The 21,092-nt window shown below is 42.2% G+C and overlaps 1 protein-coding gene across 1 annotated transcript in view; it reads right to left on the reverse strand.

Moving 5' to 3' along the window:
• APCDD1 (adenomatosis polyposis coli down-regulated 1) overlaps positions 1 to 12,467 on the reverse strand; it is an 18,224-nt gene extending 5,757 nt beyond the window's left edge. Inside the window, exons 1-2 of the mRNA XM_010178748.1 lie at positions 12,285 to 12,467; positions 10,385 to 10,916 (exon numbers count right to left, since the gene is read on the reverse strand). Coding sequence (XP_010177050.1) covers positions 10,385 to 10,916; positions 12,285 to 12,364 — 612 coding nt within the window. The 5' untranslated portion in view covers positions 12,365 to 12,467. The remainder of the gene's footprint in view (positions 1 to 10,384; positions 10,917 to 12,284) is intronic.
• Between the last annotated feature and the right edge of the window lie 8,625 nt (positions 12,468 to 21,092).

A 21,092-nucleotide genomic window follows, 5' to 3' on the forward strand; every position in this document is an offset into this window, starting at 1 on the left:
GTGACTCCACCACCTCCCTGGGCAGCCTGTTCCAGCTTCTGACGAACCTCTCAGTAAAGAACTTCCTCCTTATCTCTAACCTGAACCTCCCTTGGCACAGCTTGGTGCCGTTACCCCTTGTTCTATCCTCCATCACCTGGGAGAAGAGACCAGCACCCACCTCTCTACAACCTCCCTTTAGGTAGTTGTAGGTGGTGATGAGGTCTCCCCTCAGCCTTCTCTTCTCCAGGCTAAACAACCCCAGTTCCCTTAGCCGCTCCTCATAAGGCTTGTTCTTCAGACCCCTCACCATCCTTGTGGCTCTTCTCTGAACACGCTCCAGAATCTCAACATCCTTCTTATAGTGAGGGGCCCAGAACTGAACACAGTACTCGAGGTGCAGCCTCACCAGTGCCAAGTACAGGAGGCTCCAGGCATGAAGGGGGATGCCAGAAGCTGAGCGTCCAGCTCTGTGCCAGGCAGCGCTGCTGGTGCTCCAAGAAAATTGTCAGGTGAGGTGTAAGATTCCACTCACTGCCAACCCAAGCACCGAAGAAACACACATTTTGGAAGTGTAATAGAAATAACACATTTTCTTCTTAGAGATCAATATCCAAAAGATGACACCGCTGCCTTGCGCAGACACCTGCAGTGATCCAGGTGGAGGGGTTGCTTTGTGGAAGATGCTTGTGTCTATCAAGCACTTGCTTCTCCAGAGTGGCTGTCCTACCATGGCGCAGACTGGGGTCACCACCACTTTTCAGGGCTAATAAAATGCACTGACGACAGTGACTTTATTGCTGTGATTGCCCCACTCACATCAAGTGAAGCAAGAAAGCGAAGAAAAGACACTGTTATAAAACTAAACGTAGCTTATATAAGCTGAATTGGTCAATAGCAGGGGACAATTTCTGCTACAGCCCCTTTTCTGTTGAAGTTGGAAGCTCTTATGACCTCCCAAAGGAAACCCTGGCAGAGCAGCACGGGCCAGTCAGGGTAGTTTGGTTTATATTCACACTTCCCTGTCAGGAGCCCGTCCTCCACAAGCAGTTTGTAAGCCAAGGCAATTTAACTTGGAAGCCACTGGTTTCTGCTGCCCTTGTTCAAAATCTGAAGACAAGAAGACAGAAACCCAGCCTGCTTCCTTCTTGGTCACCCTTGGCTCTTTGTGGAATTCCCCTGTTGTTTCTCAGGTCTAGCGGATAGACAAGAAGAACATCTGTAATCAATCCTATTTGCAGCAACATTATTTTTTTACATTTTTGACCAGGAAGGACTATCAAGCAAAAATGCTCTTTTTTGCTGTTCTTCTAGCAGTGATTTTACGTTTCCTCTCTCCTCTATAACATTAAAAACTAAGGGTATTGTGAATCAAGGCTCTGATGCTGAGCAAGGAGTATTAACATATTTTGATGTCTTCTCCATCATACTGGGACTGTAGAAGGTGCAGACGAGTCACACCTGCAGCTGCTTAGTCCTTTGGCTGTGGCCAGCAGTGAACTGGGTAGATGAAGGTCCACAGTGGAAAAAAAAAAACAACCTAGCTATGAGCAGTCTCTTCCTCCGTATCAAAGGTGAGTTGATGTCTTGAGGCACAAGAAGGAGTTACTTCCCAAAACTTACAAACCTTGTGCAGTGTGACTATCCTGGCTCTCATTATGCTGTGAGTGGAGGTGGCTCCTTGGGCAAACACCAGGAAAGATAACTCACACAGTGAAGTTTATCAGTATAAACACGTGTCTGTAGCTCGTCTGGCTCTTGGACCTCTGTGCAGCCCTTCTAATGCTAAGGGATTTGCAGGATGAAGGGGCTGAGGTGAACAGGCACTCTTTGCAATGAACAAGGAGTGGGACAGGGAGAGGTTGGGGCTGAGAGGAGGGAAGCAGAAGTATCCCTTTCCCAGGCTGGCTCAGGCACCTCATCCGGATGTACCCGAAACGCATCGCTTCCCTGAGACCAGCGCTTGAATCTGAGCCTACGTAAACCTTTTTTTTTTTTTGCTGTGATAATATCTTCACAGAGTTATGAACTTCTTAGTAGAAGAATATCCCACATGTAAACTCCCTCAGTATGATTTTTGTCCAAGCAATGGATGAGAGAAAGATCTAGTTTTGTTATGAGGCAATTGGACTTAATTATGGAGTAATTTATGTGTAACAATTGACTGTATTTTTCATTGTTGCTTTTTCAGGTCAGCTGCTCTTGGCTCTTAATTACACTAGCTGAGGCTTTGCAAATCACTCCCTTTCCATGTGTCTCAGGGAAAGATTATTTTCTAAAAACAGACATTCAAGGAAAATAGGGAACAGAGGACATTTGAGTCCAAACACGATTAAGTACTCTCTGATAAAAAGCTCATTTGGGCATGACATAAACTAAAGAGCAATAAAATGAGCAGTGGACAGGATGAACATCTGTTCTATGTTTTGATTATCTTAGGTGTACAGTGCAATACTTTTAACAGTGGTGTTTTGCTGAAATGGCTGCTGCCCAATGACTGGAAGATCCCTTTCCATGAAGGGTGCCTCCTTGCAGCTCTGCAATGCCGAATCCATGGTGCCCCAATCCCTCACCCTTTAAAGCCAGTTTCTGAATTAATCCATGAGGCCATATGGGCTGAAATAAGCCTGAATCTCTGGCTGGAAACTCAGTTCACGTACTTGGGGAGAAAACAGTTTGTGATCTGAAAATTTCCACCAACATTTTTCCTTATCCCTCCCTCCTGCTGCCTCAGCTGAAGTGGTAACAGGGCCAGAGAGCTCTAGAAGCCAAGCATGGAGGTTTTTAATAGAAAAAGCAAACAAGGATGAGGTTCCTTGATCTTTTTCCCAATTGCTCTGGATAGTCAGATACATAAACCCTCTCAGCATAGTTCAATTTTCTCTTAAGTTCTGTGGAATTCTATGGCTGCCTAGGACTAATTTGCCTCTAATCAATTCATAGTGTTTTTTATGGCCCAGGCCAAAAACTATCATGCAACTGGGATGGTCTCTGAGCAATGGTGAAATGAGCTTTAAATGACACCTAGAAAGATCTTTTTGGAAGCTGTTCTAGTTTTCTTTGAACACCTTTGAATTTTGATGTTGTTGCTACAGAATAAGACTCTATGGACCAAATATTTTTCCTAATATACAGAAAATCTACCCCTTCCTTATGGTTCATGCAGAAGCTGAAATCAAGTCTTAGTATCACAGAGAGGATCTGCAGGATATACTTGAAGTTGTATATAGGGACAAAATAAACAAGCACTAATAGTAAAGAGGAGGCTGAAAATACAGTTATTTTCAACTAAATACCTTGTTCAAACATATTTGCTCTCTCCTGTATCTATTTATTCTTTATATCCTGAAAATGTGTCTGCATCTCAATCCAAAAGTTTTAAACCACTTTTGGCCAGCCGTGATTTGCACTGGTTACCGGTGTGTGTCAAGATGTGGGTCTCATTCATGACGTGAAAAGGAGGACATGTTGCATCTATACAGTACTGCCAGAAGTAAGGGCTAGCAAAAGCCCCAGTGCCCACCCTAGCTCCTGTCTGCATCCGCCTCATTGGTGGAGAAGATGCTCCTGAACGAGCTGTGGAGCCCACATAAGGCAGCCCAGGCTCTGGTTGTTCACAAGGTCATGTTGCATTTGCATGGGGGGCTTCCCTTTTAGGAAATTGAATTGGCCAATTGACTATTGGCTATGCAATGTCACCAGATGGGCCACATAGCAGTGGCTGGGTCTGGTGTCTTGCGCCCAGCATATCCTTGTTGCAGGAAGATGTTTGGTGAGGGACCAGGTATCAGACTCAGGCCTGAACTGTGTGTGCAGCATAGACCTAACCGTTGGCCTGGGATCTTGTAGGGTCCCTCAGTCCTAAAAAGGACAGTCATAAAAGCTGAGGGTAGGAAACCCCTGCCATATGATTGCATACACTACCATAAGGGAAAACCCTGAAGAAGAGGGGGAAAAAAAGCTGTGCTTAGCAATGCTCTCTCACACCCACCCAATACCATGTGCCGTGGGCAGGGCTAGATGGGACTGGAACAAGGCATGCCTGGTCAGGGTGCTTTAAACCTCACCACCTGAGAAAAGCAGGTGCCAGGTTTTAGTGTTAGTAACTGAGTGCTCCAAGGATGAGTGCAAACAGAAACTCTTGGGAGAATGTCAATTCATGGAAATGCTTCCAACTCAACCAAACAAGTTGGATGGCTTTGCCTCACATTGCCAAGGAACCGGATCCACAGAAAGGACACTTTTATGAATTGCTTGGTGTAGCATCAAGCTCCTCTCCTCCGCTGCTCTAGATAACTACAGACCAAGACAACTCTTTAACAAACAGCTACAATCTCTCTCCACCACAAAACTGATAATTTGCAGGCTTTCCATGACCTCATATGAAGCAGAGTTAGCTAATGTGCGTTAGGCTGGCTCTGGGGAGTTAACAAGCATGGCTGACACAGTTGTAATTCAGCCTGCCAAACAGAATGAAGAATAACAGAGATTTAAAACTTTAATTAAAAATCTTGAAGCAAGTGAAATGCTGGAAAGAGTGGTAACTCCTTTGCAGGCTTGTCAGTTTGGGATTTCTTTTGGTGGGGAGCAGAGGAGCTGCAAGCAGGAAGGAGGGTGGAGATATGTTCAGATTTATCTGCAAATGCATACCATATATTTTAAGATATTGAGGAACAGTTTTTATTAACTGCACTCATGAAGTGAAAGATAATGAAGGAATCCAAAGGCACTACCATTACACAACTGTCTGATCTATGATGTTGATTCTGTTGCACAACCCTGCATAAAACTGAAATAAACACAACTGACTTGAAATGGAAAAGTCTTCAGATTGTTCTTTTCTGATCTAAACTACTTCAGTCTAGGCAAAAAACAAGAAAAAAGAGAAAACCAGCCTTTTTCTCAGATGAATGTGATTACATGTAATCTGTTCCCATTAAAATGATACTAATTTATGGTGACATAAGTATTTTGGGGAGTATCAACAAAAAAATTCCTGGAAAACCTGAAGGGACCTAGCTTGAATGTCCATTTTCAGGAACAGAGTATTCAAAAATATAGGTATTTACTACACTTCTAAAAAGGAACCCATATAGCCCTCTGAGCCATGTAGCAATATTACCAGTGAGTCCTCCCTCCCCTCTTACAAAAGATGAAGCAATTGTGGTTAGATGCCAACAACACGGAAGGTGTCAGTAATTTAGATACATGTGTTGAGTTGATCTGAAGGTCTGTGTTTTATTTTGCTAGACTGAATAGCTAATTCTGATCCCTGGTACTGCGTTTGTGTTGGGGTAGGCTCTTCCTGCAGCTGCAGAACAGAGAGTGATAGTTAAGTCAATAAGAGGAATAGGGTTGGGTTTTAAAAGCTTAGATGTTGAAGGTTCACACAAAGAGTGGAAAGCAACCTTTTGCTTCAGCCCTTGCTCAGCGCTGATGCTGGTGTAGGCAGTGAGTGCAAAGTGGCACCTTCAAAGGAGCATGTTCTGCAAGGACACAGCCAACAGCACTGCAGAGCACGGTGAGGACCAGGCTCAGCTAGAAGCTGTTTGCTTCTCTTATCTCTGCAGGGCATCACACACACAGTTATTGTTCATAAACCTGGAATTAACCTATTTGAACATTCCTCTGGGTGTTCTTTCTTCGCTCCTTCCCTCATAATTTCCCTAACTAAGAGTCTTTTGCAAGTACTAATGAACAAAATTAACCCTTCAAGTGTTGACTTAATCCGGAAGTCTAGTGGCACTACTCTGGCAAACAAAGGAGTTTTGTCCTTCAAAATTACACCTTTTGGTTGAGATAATGTTTTGCACATTTCTCTGAGGTGCTTCACATGTTTAACATCTATTTATGAACTTATGCTCTCATTTCCCTGGGAGCTTCTCGAGTACATAGCATTCTCCTACAGATGAAGTCACTGAGTTTCGAAGAGATGAAGACCCAAATTTTCAAAAGCACAACGAAATTTGCACACTTTGTTTTTTCACTGCCTGGCTAGAGCAAAGCCCAAGCACCAATCTCCATATGTTGAATCTGTATTAGCTGCATATGCCAGGTGCTGCTGGAAGGCAGCTCCCAGCAGCAAATAAACTCATAAGGGATAATCCATCCATTGGAATTGCATTTTCAAGGGAAAATGTCTTACTGAAAGCATGTGGCCAGCCAATGTTTGAGCATGGCAAAGCAGAAGGAAAGTTATCCTAGCACGTTTTAGGCTTCTTGTGGTGTTCCAGACCACCTCAGCCTTATTTCTCAATAATGACCTAACTAGAATGACCGTTCACAGCCTTGCTCTGATCTTTCCCAATACTCTGTTGGATGATAAAATAGCACAAGGAATTCTTTGTTTACAAAGCACTATTGCTGAGGCAATTACATGTGAAGAAATGTCCCAGCATTGCTGTTGTACACATTTCCTGTAGTTTTAGAGCAGATTCTCTCTGAAAACATCTGTCCTTCTGCATAGCAAATACTGCGTTCAGGCCTTCCTTCATGCTGTAAGTCTCTGTATGCATTCATAAATAATATGAGATTTTATGGCCAGTCAGGCAGGCTCCTTGGTGTTGTCCTAATCTGGAATATTTTGTATGACAGGCATAATGATGGCCAAGCAGTTCCTCCATCCTGGTCTTTCCAACTGTGTGCTCTCACACTGGCTAAAGAAGGTGCATGTGCAATAGCTCGGGTTCCTTGATAAACTCGCAACATCAAGAGACATCAAAGATGTTCAGCCCCATTCGTCAGCAAGTCTTAATTGATATCTTGAGCAAGGCCAAAGGATCGCTAAGATAAATCTATACAGTGACCTATTTATCAGCCGCACTCAAGAACTTCCAGGTACTTTACAGGAGCAATTTGTTTGAGGTATGCTCTTATCTAAGAGAATCCATAAACCCTGAAGAGATGATATATATATTTTTAAGAGCTCTCTGATTTTATATGAACACTTGAGATACATTAATCTGTGAATTTATTCAGATTTGTAGCTCAGCATAAAGCTGTCTGGTTTTTGGACAACCGTTTTGATTTACCATCCTGTGGTGAAATCGCTGCAGGAGTCTGGAGAAGGTCCAATTCTATTTGTTTAAAGTCCTGATCATGTGGCTTTGGCATTCCTAACATATCCAGCAATCATTTGCTTTTAATTACCATTCATTTCAACCACATAAGTAATGAATGTGGCTACCACATCCAACTTACAGGCTGTGTAAACTCTTGAGCTGGGTGGAACTTTCTTCTATATAGAGGCTTAACTATAAATTTAACTCAAAATATGAATCCTCTTAACTTATTTTAGGCAGGCTTTTATAAGTTTAAAATAAAAATAAATAAAAAGGAAATGAAAAAAGCCTTAAATGAAAGATTCCACACAATACACCTGATTCACTTCAGAAGCAATTTCCTGGCCTCCCCAACCTCTTGGTATGACTGTAGAAACCTTAAAAAAACAGGTTGATTTAATGTTTCTATTTATTCATGGTGTCCAGTTTCCAGAGGAGTCTGTGACTTGTAGTTTTAAACTCAATTTAGCATTTAAGCTCATTTTCAGCTGGGTCCCAGTGGAGCAACAATTAGAAAAGGAAAAGAGTTCAAAGAAGAAGGGTTATAACCTTTCAGCAGTATGTTTGCCTGGACTTTAAAAAAAAAAGGTATTTCTCTTACTATTCTTCCTACATTTGGCAAACACTAGGTCAGACAGCCAGGTTGCAAACCTGTTGGTATAGAGGACTTCACGGTTAGGTACAAGCCAACACCTAGAAGTCTTTCATGGCAGCTGAGGCAAAGGTTTGAGTTTTTTTAGGGGTATCATTATTTATATCATGCTGAAAGCCTAGTACCAGCAGGCTCAAATTCCCTTGAGAAAAAAGTAATCTCACATCAAATCTGAGCAAGAAGAACCTACCAAAAAACAAAGAGAAGCTGCACTGTTGCACACTTAAAACTTGTGTTAAATGTACTCATCTTTTGCCATTGAAGGCTCCAACTGAGACTGGTGTCCCAGCAGTCCAGCTGCTGTATCTCTACACTGTGGGAGCCAAGCAGGCCGTGCAGGCAAAGGATAGAGGAGAAACAGAGGTATCATAGAAGTTGTAACTGGCCAAACTGGGAGTTAAGCAGTGGCCTGCAAGTCAGGACCTGGGGGCAGCTGGAATCTGTACATATATTTGTGTACTCTGAGTTAACTTGTGCTTTACACAAGTTAACACAACAACACTTTCTATAGCCAACAGCACTCTTATGAATGGGCTTCCAGTGTCGTAAATTCAGCCTTGAGATTCAGGCTCTGCCAAGACCTGGCTACCAAAAATCTTATTTGGAAGCACTGTACTTCGTAAATACCAATGGATAACTGGTTGGCTTGTTTGCTTTTCCTCTCCTCCAGTTCTTGTAAATATATGATATGGAAGCCTCCCCTGGGATCCACACCACAGCCTCTCCCTGTCTGGAGCACATGGATACCCCTGGGCAGGACCCGCTCTCATCTCACATAGATCTCCCACAGTGTCACCCACTCAGGTCTTGATCAGATCATGCCTGAGATAATGGGCTTTGTGAATCTAAATGGGAGTTTTCTCTCAGAGTTTCTTTAGATAATCTGGTTTGAGGAAGAGATCTCTTATACAAGATTTAATCCCTTAAATTTGAGCTTTACATTTTAGAGGCGTTATCTTTTAGAGGGAAAAAGTGATGCTAAGGTAGCAGAAGAGATAGGCAGAAAAATCCTTACCAGTGTGTCCTAAAATTACATCAGACCTGGACATAAATCTTATTTTTACAAAGCTGGTTGACAGTACACCTCGTTATCCTGTAATGAAATTACTACAAGGTCGAAGTGTAAGCAAGTTATCTATCAACCCATAATAAGACAACTAGATTTGACCTGAAAAAATAATCAGCTAGGCTGAATTAAGTCAAGATTTTGTCTCTGCTTCATGTGGTCAGAAAAAGATCTACCATATTTTCTAGAACAGGTAAAACAAATAGCTGGTGTCAGATAATTTGTACTTACAGATACCCGCAAGAAAGAAATTTGGGAAAGAACCCAAATAAGCAAAGAGAAAGTCAATGTGATTGTTTGTATTAATTGAAGAAAAGTGAAATTGCTGAATCCAGCATTTTGATGAAGAACCTGCTGTGGTTCATATGGTGTTGCTGAAACTCTCCACTTTGGGAAGACACAGGTTTAAAAAAGAAAAAGGAAACTTGTTCCTGATCCCTTGAAGAGAGCTTAAGAATTACAGAAATGACAGCAGCTTTCATACAGGGACATTGCTGACTGTGGATTGAAATTATCCCTAGGCCAGGCTGTTAAAATGATTAATGGCAGATCACATAAGGTCCTGAGCCATTAAAATTTGATGTTTACAGGCAGAGGCAACCCAGCGCAACTGGTTTTGAATGGAAGGGAAAGCCAAGGCTTTCTCATCAAAACTCTCCCTTTCCCTGTTGTGTTTCCTGCTATTGCTAATAAGCTGTTACTGATTTTTGAATCGGTTGTGATGAGATGATTAAAAATGGTGATAACCCAGTAGCTGGAAGTGATGCTGCAGCAGCACCCAGCTGGAGCACACTGGCAGCAGCGGCAGCTGGCAATGTGGTTCCAATCGCTGCTTGCCTTTGAAATGTCACAAGGAATGATCTATAGAGGGCCCTCCTGCTACAGGCCATCCACGTCTACTCTTCCTGTTTGATTTTTAAACTTACTATGCGTTGATCAGTTCCCAATGAAGCTGAGGGCACTTTGAGGCCCCTTTGAAAACTGAATTATCAAATGGAATTAGAGCCTCATTCAAATTTCACCTGTTTTTCATTTCATTAATATGTGTGCCTGCATCTGGATCCATGACCTGCACAGCCCATCAGTTTTTTCCCTTCATGCTGCCTCTTTCATGTGTCTACTCTCCAATTTCCCCTTTTTCTCTTCAGGTTATGGATCAGCCAGCTTCCATATGCTGATACAATCCTATTTCCTCTCTCCCTGGCACTCCTGCAGCTATACTGATGCCTGTTTCTCTTCTCCTTTCTCAGCCCTGTATCAAGCTTTCTCTCTTCTCAGTTGCTAGCCTACAGTCAAGGTCCCAGCCTACCACTCCCATCCATGCATACAAGTCTTTGATTCCATCTTCAGAGTGGCCCTTATTGACCTTATTTCACCAGACTGCTTTTTGCACATTTGATGCAGTCACATAAACTACAGAAGAGTTTTCTCAAGCATATTCTCAAGGAATAGACTCTGTGACCTTGCTTTAATTGGCTTCATCATCTGTAAGGGTGCAATCCATCTCTTATTTTAGAGCCACATCTACATTTTAGGTTATGCCAGTGCAGTGACTCAGAAGAGCTGAATAACATGGGTTTTGTCACTCGTATCTTAAAAAGAGGGCATATATATACACACACATACCTTGGCATTTTGAAGAGGAGGTTGGTAGCTAGAGGGTCGATAGTATCTCCTCTGAGTAGCATCAGTATGAATGTCCCCAAGAAATAGCTCCTCCACAAGGTGGTCCAAATTGTGGTGCAGGTACTGCTTCTCCACACGGATCAGCTGGAGTTCATGCATGGCAAAGTTCAGAGCTTTGGTGCATTCACAGCCATTCTCTTCTCTCAGCAGATCGTAGCTCACATCCTGCTCCCAGGGACTATCTTCTGGTACAAATCCAGGACATGTATTATTCACCAACTCACTTAATTTTTTGGCTACTGCTTCGTTGTGGCATATGATCTGTATGTTGCGTAACTGATAATCAGCTTCAGTGCCCCCTCGGATGATCCAGGATGCTTGGCGGAGGCGTATTTTGCCACGAATAACTAAGGTGTAGATAGGGTTTGTGCAGCGGTTGCCACCGTAATAAAACTGATAGGCCTTAAATGTATTATTGTGGTAGAACCTGTAAGATCTTGTGATGAACTCTGGGCCTGCTCTAACTTCACACCTGTGGGAAGACAGAAAGTGATGGAAACAAAATTTTAGCAAGGTGGCACATCGTGTACGCAACAGGTAACAAGACTAAGCAACACTGCATGGGTACATAGAGACACCTGGGTGCTAATGTCCCTCTGGCATGAATAGGACTAAATAGGAACAAGGCATCTGTGGCCTGCCAATTAACCAACAATTTCCTCTGCTCTTCCACTGTTATGAAGATACCGCTTCATGGTGATCCTATCTAACTAAGGGCTTTATCTTTGTAGGTTTAAATACTTTGAGTTGTGTTTTGCTTTTCCTTTTTGACTAGGGACTCCTATGTGACACAGTTCTTCTCTGAAAAAAGTAACAGATCATTAAACAACTATTCCTCTCTCTTGCCTGGCAGATCTATGCAAAAGGACTGATAACATCAGAAAGTGAAATGCCAAACATCCACACAACAGTACAAAGAATTGGCATCTATGCTGCTGTACTAGCTCCTCAGCAGAGCTCCACCAGCTCTGGTCTGCACAGGACCCACAGGATCGTCCTCAGCTTTTCCACTCAGACTCTCAACAGGGGTGGCAGCTAATGCAAACTTCTGACTGTTAATGCAAACCTTCTATTTGGCTTGAATTTAGACCATGTAACATTCAGGGTTTGTGAGGTTTTTATTTCTTTTTTTTTGTTTTGTTTTGTCTTCTGACACTGTAAATGGCAGTTAAATTCCACTTCCCATAGAAAGTCCTTTTGTGCCTTCAAACTTGTCCCCCTTGTCACATCCACACTGCTTAACATAAATACACTCCTTTCTATTAAAAACCTCAGTCTTTCCTACTACAAGTCACTTCAAACAAGCGTGCGAATATTGCCTGTTGAGATACAGAAAGCAAAGTATCTCTCTGAATTAAAGGTCAACATGTATAGAGAATAACAGAACTGGTGAAACACAGCTTCTTAATGTCTTTCACTAATAAAACCTGTGCTAGACACATGCTCTGAAAATAAGGACCCATTCAATGGATCTAATGCATGTAGTCAAAGATAGTACAATGTTATGTTTGAATAAGCATCCATTTTGGCAACTTGTTGGGCTTCTTTCCTATTAAAAAAGGAGATTTAAATATCTTTCACAGCATGCTGTTTAAAATCCAGACTATAAATTGATCCATCAGGACAGCTTTATAGCATGCTATTCTAATGTACATAATGCCGCTCCTTTTCCTTTTATACATAGACATACAGAAAGCATCTGAAATTTAGAGCATCATCATCTTAAAGAAAGTATTTCCCCTGCTGCTTATAATGGGAATATTCCTCCTTCCCCTTCTGCTTCCTTCCCCTCTTCTCTTCCACATATATCACTCAAGCGTGTTGTTCTATCTTTCCTTACCCAGTAGAGACCCAGTGTCCCTCAATATTGGGAGGCATCTGCACAGTGATCCGGGCTCCGTTGTGGAGGTGTTTCAGCATATGATGACACTGTGACTCCTTGAAAGCTCTCCATGCACTCTTCTCCAAGGACCGAGGGTGGGACCTGCTGTCTGGGTGAAGAAGAGCAGAACCTTCTCCCAGCCCTGTGACAGAAAAGTGTAAATTATCATGATGCTCTGCGGAGAAGAAGGGCTTCAACACGATAACAGAGGTTGTGAACATATGGCATTGAATGACAAGTGTTCGCAGTGTTATGTGTCTAGGAAAGTACTGTTTGCATTTCCATTCCCATCTGAAAAAAAAAAATATGGAAAGCTCTTCCTCTCTGTCAGCCCAGTAATAATCCACTAAAGAAATCTGCTTTACAAAATACACTGTGGAGAAGGTCTTGAACCAAAGTGTTGTGTTTCCACACACAGGAGATGTAGCTCTGAACCTGAATTTTATAGACACCTCTGTAATCTCTTGTCACGACAATCGAAAACCTGGACCATGAAACTTTTAGAAAGTTGCATCCATATCCGGACATAAACTCTGCGGTTTCAGCCCACCTGTAATTTGAACGCTTCTATAATAAACTTGCAATTAAAGACTACTCTTTAAAGCCAAGGGAAAACAGATATTAAAAGCAAAGCCTCTGCACACAGGAAGCCTCTGTGATGATTGAGGTGGTCAATTAAAGACAGATCCTGCTATTTTTATTTTAAAGGGGAAAAGGAATTTCAAAAACTAATTTTATCTCCAGCACACAGTAATTTTGGTTTCTAGTAATGTACACATACAAAACCCACCAGTGCACTCTCTACACAATATTAATTGAACAAAATGAATACGTAGCTTCAGAAGGAATGTGCCTTTACTCTTTTAGGCACAGCCTGCTCTTAGGTATGTTGGAAAACACAGATCAAAAGAAAAACACATCTAGAGGTTAAGAGGTGACGAACATGAACCTTACATAATGTGTTGGAAACTGTATTGCTTTGCCAGAAGGAATTTAAGAACCAGCAGCCTAGAAAATGAACATGCAGTGGGGTGGAGAGGCTGGTTGCGTGACTGGGAAGTCGAGGTGACTATCTCAGGCAAGGGAAGTCTTGCTAACATGTGCTCTCAGAGGCAGGGTCTAGGATTCACCCCATCTTTTATGGTGCCTCTTTGCCTAACCTAGCTCAGGAACTGAGCTGCTGGGGATCACCAGTGCAACCTACACCATGCTGAGCTGCCTAACATAGGATTCTATGCTTTATTCCCAAGGTCCCATCTAATGCTTAGGCATGTGTTTGGGCAGCATGCAGCATCACTACAGAAATGACAGGAAAATCAGTATCATTTTTTTTTAGGTAGACACTGTTTCAAGCATTTGCCATTTCCTATTGCAAAAAAGAAAACTCTGTCGGTGATTCATTATGTTGGCTAGGTCCTAGATATTCCGGAAGAAACCTGGGTAACACCTGGGAAAATGGCATTGCTAAAAATATAAGTACATGTCAACCATTTAAAAATAGCAATTTCTAGGCTAAACAAAGGCAAGGACTTATCCAGTGGGCAGGGTAAAGAGTGATCAGAAAGAACACAATAAATACTTGAATGTAAACAGTGCTAACCATTGAATGATCTCAAGTTGTAATGACATTAATGAATACAAGCTCACAATGTCTTTACTGGAAAATCTGGTGGCTTTATTGCAGGTTACAAGTAATTATTCCATCTGAATGAGAATTTACGGCCTTACTTTCTAACAGTTAATAAACACTAGAGATGCTTTGATATTTGAGCATGCTGTTTGAGATGCCCTTAAAGGGGTCTGATTTTCAGAGGGTCAATACATTAAAGCCTCTCAGGTATTTCTACATGGGTGAGCAGGTTAGCACCAACTAACTCCCATTCTGCAGCCAGAAATGGTATGAACGCTTCAGAAATGGTACGGCCACAGCAGGCCATCTTTGGAGAGGCAGGATTTACTAGATAGGTCAGTGCTTCATGTACACAGTGGTACAGCCTCCTGGGCTGAAGCCAGCATCGCTGCAGTCCACTGCACCCAGAGCACCACTTGACACTCTCAAAATTGTGGGCTTATTTGGTTTATCTGAAACCTTGTGGGTATGGGCTCAGAGCATCTCTTGGGTCAGAACTGACACCTCCTGCAAGGTACCTAGTAGAGGCTGCAGCCATCAGTACTAACTTTCAACGGAAACATAGCTGTCAGGTTGTCCCCTACTGACAAATTATCTCACAGTGAAAAAATCTTTGAAAATTTAGTTTCCACTTCAAGTTGTTAAGCATTTGAAATCTGCTATCAAGAGGAGGTTTTGAAATGGTTCAAGTGACTATTTCCAAGACACATTTATTACACCATGTGCTTTTAAGAAGTTGTAGCTTGCCTAGTTCATGTCATATGATTCATGAATACAGACACACTTAAAAAGGAATGATTTATTAATTTAAACATACTTGGGCATTTAATTTCTCCAAGCAAAAATCCTTCTGTGGGAGGATGCCATCTTTTATGTGCATATATCAAAGGAGAATATGCAGTAACCACACTACACATTCCCAATTATTCCCTGGAGGAAATCATGAAAAGAAGGGGCGTTTGAAAAAGAGTCAAACTTTACGTGGTATTATACAGTGTCTTTTCTCTGATACAGCTCAAAAGCAATGGGATCCCAGCTCTCCCTGTCACATGTATGCAGTTCTGTCTGCAACTTGCAAATGAAAAACTGTGACCAGTGGACAGAAGGGAGATTTGCATCGATAGCTTTAGGGATCTGTCCCTGCGGAGAGGTTATTTGTTTGGGACTCTGTCCATCCAACTGTGACAGATGAGGGCAGGAACAAGTTTAGGTAATCAAGACAGGCATGAGAACACAACAACGGCTGTGGAGACAGAGGAAGGGATGTAGAAAACACACAGACACTAGGCAACATCACATAAATAGGAGGTGAATATCAGAATATGAATTATGATATATAATTAAAAGGCAGCAATGGGACCTTTACCTATGTTTGTGTTGCTGGATCAAGGAAACAACTTAGCACAGGCTCCTTCCTCACCGAGTAACAATTTCAATGCTTTTATAGTTACTGACATATGACTACTGTACAAAGGAGCCATAACTTCCCCTTGTACCATCTGAAGATCAAACTCCAAGAGCGGTGATATGTGTCCCACATAGGGCATTAAACCGAATACCATCTTCCTGTGCTTTTCCTCGTGGCAGGTGCTCAGTAGCAGTGCGGTGTCCCCCAGCTGCACCCTTAGCAGTGAACAATGAGGTCTTCTGCAAAACCGAGGTCCTGCAGGGACAATGCTACTAATTGTAAAAGATTCATTTGGCCATGTCAAATGGGACATCATTGGAAGGCTCAAGGTTAAAATGTGCTTTCACAAAACTGGGAAAAGAATTTCATGGCTCTTAAAAAGCCCACTTTGGAGCCTAGATCCAGTTCCAACATAGTTGGACCCACCACTTTCATTCAAAGAGATCCAAGTGTGCTATTCTCTACAGCACAGACAGATGGTATGTTCAAGTACCTCCATGAGAGGCCATGTAAATATCTCAGATTCAACTGAGAGTATCTCAGACTCTTTCTGACCGAGTTTTAAATTTTTGTGTGTTATGAAGGAATCTTACACACTTGTTATAAATAAATAAATAAACAACACCGACCATGTTATAACTCAAAAGTGTGACAGACTTCAAACAAAAACCGCAATCTGTGCATGAGACGAATAGCAATAATTCTGGGAAGCCTCTGGCTGGCTTTCACTAGAGGTCATCAGATTGTATCACCCACCCCATGGTGGCTGTTTACGCAAAGGAGCAAGTCCAAAAGGAAAAGGAAAATTCCAGAACCCATCACAAATGTCAGCTAGAAAAACAAAGCAAAACAAATGCATTTTCCAATGAGTTGATATCCAACTTCTCTTTCATAATCAAGCCCAAGCAGTGTAGATCACAGCTTTAGCATCAAACTAATTGAAAACAGTGTAAGAAGTACTACAGCTAGCTGGGGATCCCTGTCCAGGCCCTCACAGATCACACTTGACAGGAGTACATACAACATCCATCTGAACAGGAAAGTGCAGGTCTGCACAGCTGCCACTCCAGTGAAATGTAGATAGGAGCAAGCACTGCACCAAATAGAGGACTTCAGGCTCTCAGGTTCACCTATAAACCTGTATCTAATGTAGGAACAACCATTAAAGATAAAAATAATTGTTAACAGGTTATTTTCAAGCTCTGTGATGTTTCGGTTTTCTGAAAAGTATGCAAATAATATACAATTGCAAAACAGATAATGACAAGTAGAGTTGTGCTTGAACACAGATTCTTGTAATTTCATTTGTGCCAAAACACGCAGGTTAAATTCTGCCAGATTGCAAAAGTGTAACTCAAACAGTCTGAAGTCTTAAACTGTTTAGATTTAATCAGTTTAATGAACACCTCTACCAGAATCTAAACTACAGCTTCAAACATGCCCAAGCGTAGTGCTTCAAACCAGACTGAAAGCTACTAGGCGTTACTTTGCTAAATGGGAGAATAAATGCTACCTGAAAGTAGGATTCAAAACTGGATTTAGATTGGGATTGCTCAGGAGGAGCCACTTCACTTTTCCTTTCATTTATAGCAATGTAAATCCAGAAGAGCACCATTATGAATTAAAACAATCTTGAGTGATAGTGCAAGTTCAAAATATGTGATGGCTTCATCTCTGATAGAAACATTTTAATATTAATGCTCTGTTTCTGCAGCAAACTCTTTTCAGGTTGGAACTTGCTTGAAACTCGAAAAACCTTACAACAGATAAAGAATAATTGGCTGGATTAAGTTTATAGCTCTTCTTATCTGGGCAGTTGCCCTGCACAATTAAATAAAGAGACATTTGGATTACGCTCTTTCTTGATGTGGGATAGTGTTAGATAATGCCCATGACAGGCTTTTAGCTACAGCGCAAACTTACGTAATTGCCATGGAGAATATAATGTCCTGTTACCAAGCCGCTGTCTGTGTTTACCAGTGTTTTCCCTGCACTTGAAACTTCAAAGAGTCCTCGCAGGATTGGAACCTAAATTAGCTACTACAAACAAAAGAGTTTGGAAAGGAAAGCCAGGTTTTATGGCCATGGAAGCCAACAGGACAATTATTTCCTTTCACATGTATCTGTTGCCTTCCTTGTGCATACAGAGTTTCCAGGTACAGCTTTCAAAGAGACACAAAATGAATGTTTCCGAGCACGGAAGATCTTAGATGTGATGGCTCAAAAGAAACTCCTCCAAGGCTGACTGGCGCACCATTGAGGTCCTCTGTTATCCTACATCTTGGCTGTTACATGGACCATCTTAGAAGAGGTCAGAGAACCAAGCGCCAAGCAGTTATGCAGTCAATAACCTCTGCTAAGGTGAAATCTGTGTCTTAATTGGGTTGTTGGCTGCTACCCATGCAAGATGAAATGCCGCTGCCTCGAGCGTGGGCTTCTTTATGAAGCCCCAAAGGATTAAAGCCCACCCTTCAGGCCAGCAGGAAGGCCTGCCACTGGCACGTGTGGGTGCAGCACTGGGCCATAAGTGCAATTCAATATCGATGGTAGTTTGCCCCCTTTTGAAGGAAACATCTGCTCTCTGTCAGAGACACCTGCTGGGCAACCTGCAGACCTCTGCCCTGTCCTCCACTCACACACTGGCACCAGGATTTGTCCAGGTGGAACTGCCCCCAACACCAATGGGACTTGTGTCTGAGTGAAGACTTGTGTCTGAGTAAAGACACAAGAGCTAAACAAGCTCGCTACGTATCACCCTACCCTCTATCAGCCCTGTCAGTAATAAAATACTAGCCCTGCCTTGAACAGCTGAAGGTATTTGTCTTTGGTGTGGTTGAGGCTAGTTTTGGGCTTCAACGCCTGGCAGCCCACCTCCTACAGATGCCCTACGGAGCACAAAAATAGCCCTTACTCTTCATGACACCTACATCGCACCACTGTTAGCCTGCAGTCAAGCTACAGAGATAAGTGAAATCAAATCTACACAGACGAAACTTGGAATAAAATTGAGTCCATCTTCTAACTCTCCCTGCAAACTCTACAAGTTTGAGCAGTGTGCCTTCCCCTCTTTCTCTCTTTGTTGTCTTCCAGATTTCCAAATGCAGTATTTTACTGAGGGAATAGATCACATATGTCTCTCATATGGAGTGCAATATTTGTCCATTTTACGGATATGGGTATCTTCCAATACCTTTACTTACTATTTTCCTGAAGAAGTTTTGAAATAAAATACTTCTATGTAACTAATTTAAGTAATATTGCCAGAGAACTTTTAAAAGCATAAACAGTTTTGCTCTGAAAACCCTAGCGGTCCTGTCTTCATTATTAGTACTATTTCCATGATGTTATCAACGGTTTTACTTTAAGTATCTAATTATCTAGTATTCTCTAACATATAGTATATCTAACAGTAACATAATCAGAAATATGCTTAAGTTTCTTCTTAGCATCTTTATTTTTTAAAAAAGATTTACAGAATAAATTAGCGAAATTAGTTTTGAATCCACTTGAATGTAGCTCTTATTAATCAAGTTTTCTGGAGCTGAATGATCTCAGCATTTGACATCTGAAACTTCTGTGGCTTTCTGTCTAAGCTACGAAAACAGTGATAATGGACAACTTCCAGCTGCAAACCTTTCTTTTTCCTGACATTGTACAGATTTTATTTTGATTAATGAAGACAAGTTTTTCCAAATTTCAATTCAGTGATGTTAAAGTACGTATTTCTTCATATAATGGAAGCAAAAGCTACAGCCTTACAGGACATTTTAACTTGTGCTATAAAGCTTTAAGCCTTAAAAATCCTCAACCACCCACCCACACTCACTCGCTTTTAACTCTTCAGTTGCCATATGCAACAGAAATGCAAAAGAAAATATCGCGTGCTGTAAAGAGGCTATTGGTTATTCTTACATATTACCAATTTGGGCTAGCTGCTGCCTGAAGGATGTTCCCACTAACTCTATGGCACGCAAGGAAAAGCTCTAGGCCAAGTTAAAGCTGACAGGATAAATACATTTAGATGGGCAACATTTCAGTGCATTATATGCCACTGATGTAATTTTCAAGTTTGTAAGAGGGCAGTAGTTTCCCAGTGCTTGAAGCTCAGATCCAGATTGTGCACTGCTACATCACTGAGGTGTTTCTCTTTATATACATGGCACTGAGTTATATCTTCCTACAAGAACTTAGGTTTATGTTATTTGGTGAAATATAACTGCAGAAGGAAGAAATAGATGATTTTCCTCCTTTATCCTCTTTTGGCAGCTGCTGTTTTGATCTGATCACTGGCCCTGATTTGTTTCCTGCTCAAGCCAGGGTTCAGCTCTGCTCTTTAATTCCAAGCAGATGAGCCAGGGAGTCCAACCCTGTAATTACACCTCCTCTCTTTACCCTCCAACTTCGAACCTCCCATTAAGACTTTTACATCTCAGATCACAGAGTTTTAAAGAACACCTCCGGCGTCCCGGCAGGTCTGGCTCAACTAAACACGTTTCTGCGCTCCCTGGATTTCATAGCTGAGCTGTGAGAAGGGTATAAAACCCCCTCCTGGGGAATGGGGTCTCCTACTCTTTCTTTCTCAAAACAAAACACACAATCAGAAGCTCATGCTCTTTATTATTTATTGAATACCATCTGTGTGCTTAGCACTTGTACAAACACAGAGAGAGACAATCCCTGCTCCACAAAATCAACTCCAGGAACAGCTTTGAAATCACAGATCTCACAGTGAATCCATGTAGATCTCTTGCATTGTAACAGTTAAAATAAATTTCTCTTTTTATGAGGAAGCTTGGGGTCCTAAGAAATTTAACTGAAGAAGGCTGGATGCTGCAAAGTACCTCAGAATTAGGAACACTCTTCAAAACGGTGCTGTAACTGAGTAGGTTGAGTCAGTCTTTCAGAACAATATTGCACCCAAATTTTTCAAATCTGGCTGCCAAATGTTAGACATACCTAAGCAGCTCATTAAATAGCCTTCTTTTCAGAATTTGCTCGTGAACACTGGCTTTCTGGAAAGACGGGTTATCTCTTTAGGTGTAAATATGTATTTACGAGCTGAACTTGTGTAAGTTTCAGTTTAAATACCTTGACTTTTCTCACTAAAATTCTGCCTACTGTACAGTTTCTGAGAAATGTCAGCCCAGGGCTAAGCTGAGAGAGTGTCAAAGCAGGACTGTGCATAATGACACTCAAGAGTCTCTGTGCTCTGCAGCAAAACATTTTTTGCTGGATACACATCCTAGTGCTGGCAAACTCTGCTGCCTAAGGCTTCCCAGTGAATACCTCCACATCAAAACCTCTTCTTTGCCTGCAGGTGACACACGGGTCCCATGGGACATCCCTGGAGTTTGGCAGAGCTAGCCTTTTGCCCAGAGGTGCGTAAAGCATCTTTGTGTGAGGCACCCGGTCCAGCTGCTCTATCCAAGCAGTCGCAAGCGTGCAACGGTAACACCTCTGACCCGAACTTCGGAGCGGGACGCTTTCTGCATGATTTTACCTACACGGCCTGGCTGCCGCTCTACGCTGCATCCACACGTTTTGCGAAGGGGTGCCGCTAACAAGGGGGTTCAGGCAGAGTGAACAAGGTCTCTGCTCGCTTCGGCACCCATAGGGACCCTTACTCTGCCAGACCCCCCCGGCCTAGGCAGCTGGGACCCAACACCCGCACCCAGAACAGGCGAGCGCATGCACCCGCAACCCTTTTTCCCCCCACTAGCGAGGTTAC

The sequence above is a fragment of the Mesitornis unicolor genome, unplaced genomic scaffold, assembly GCF_000695765.1.
Source record: "Mesitornis unicolor isolate BGI_N332 unplaced genomic scaffold, ASM69576v1 scaffold28352, whole genome shotgun sequence".
In the NCBI taxonomy this organism is placed as follows: Eukaryota; Metazoa; Chordata; class Aves; order Mesitornithiformes; family Mesitornithidae; genus Mesitornis; species Mesitornis unicolor.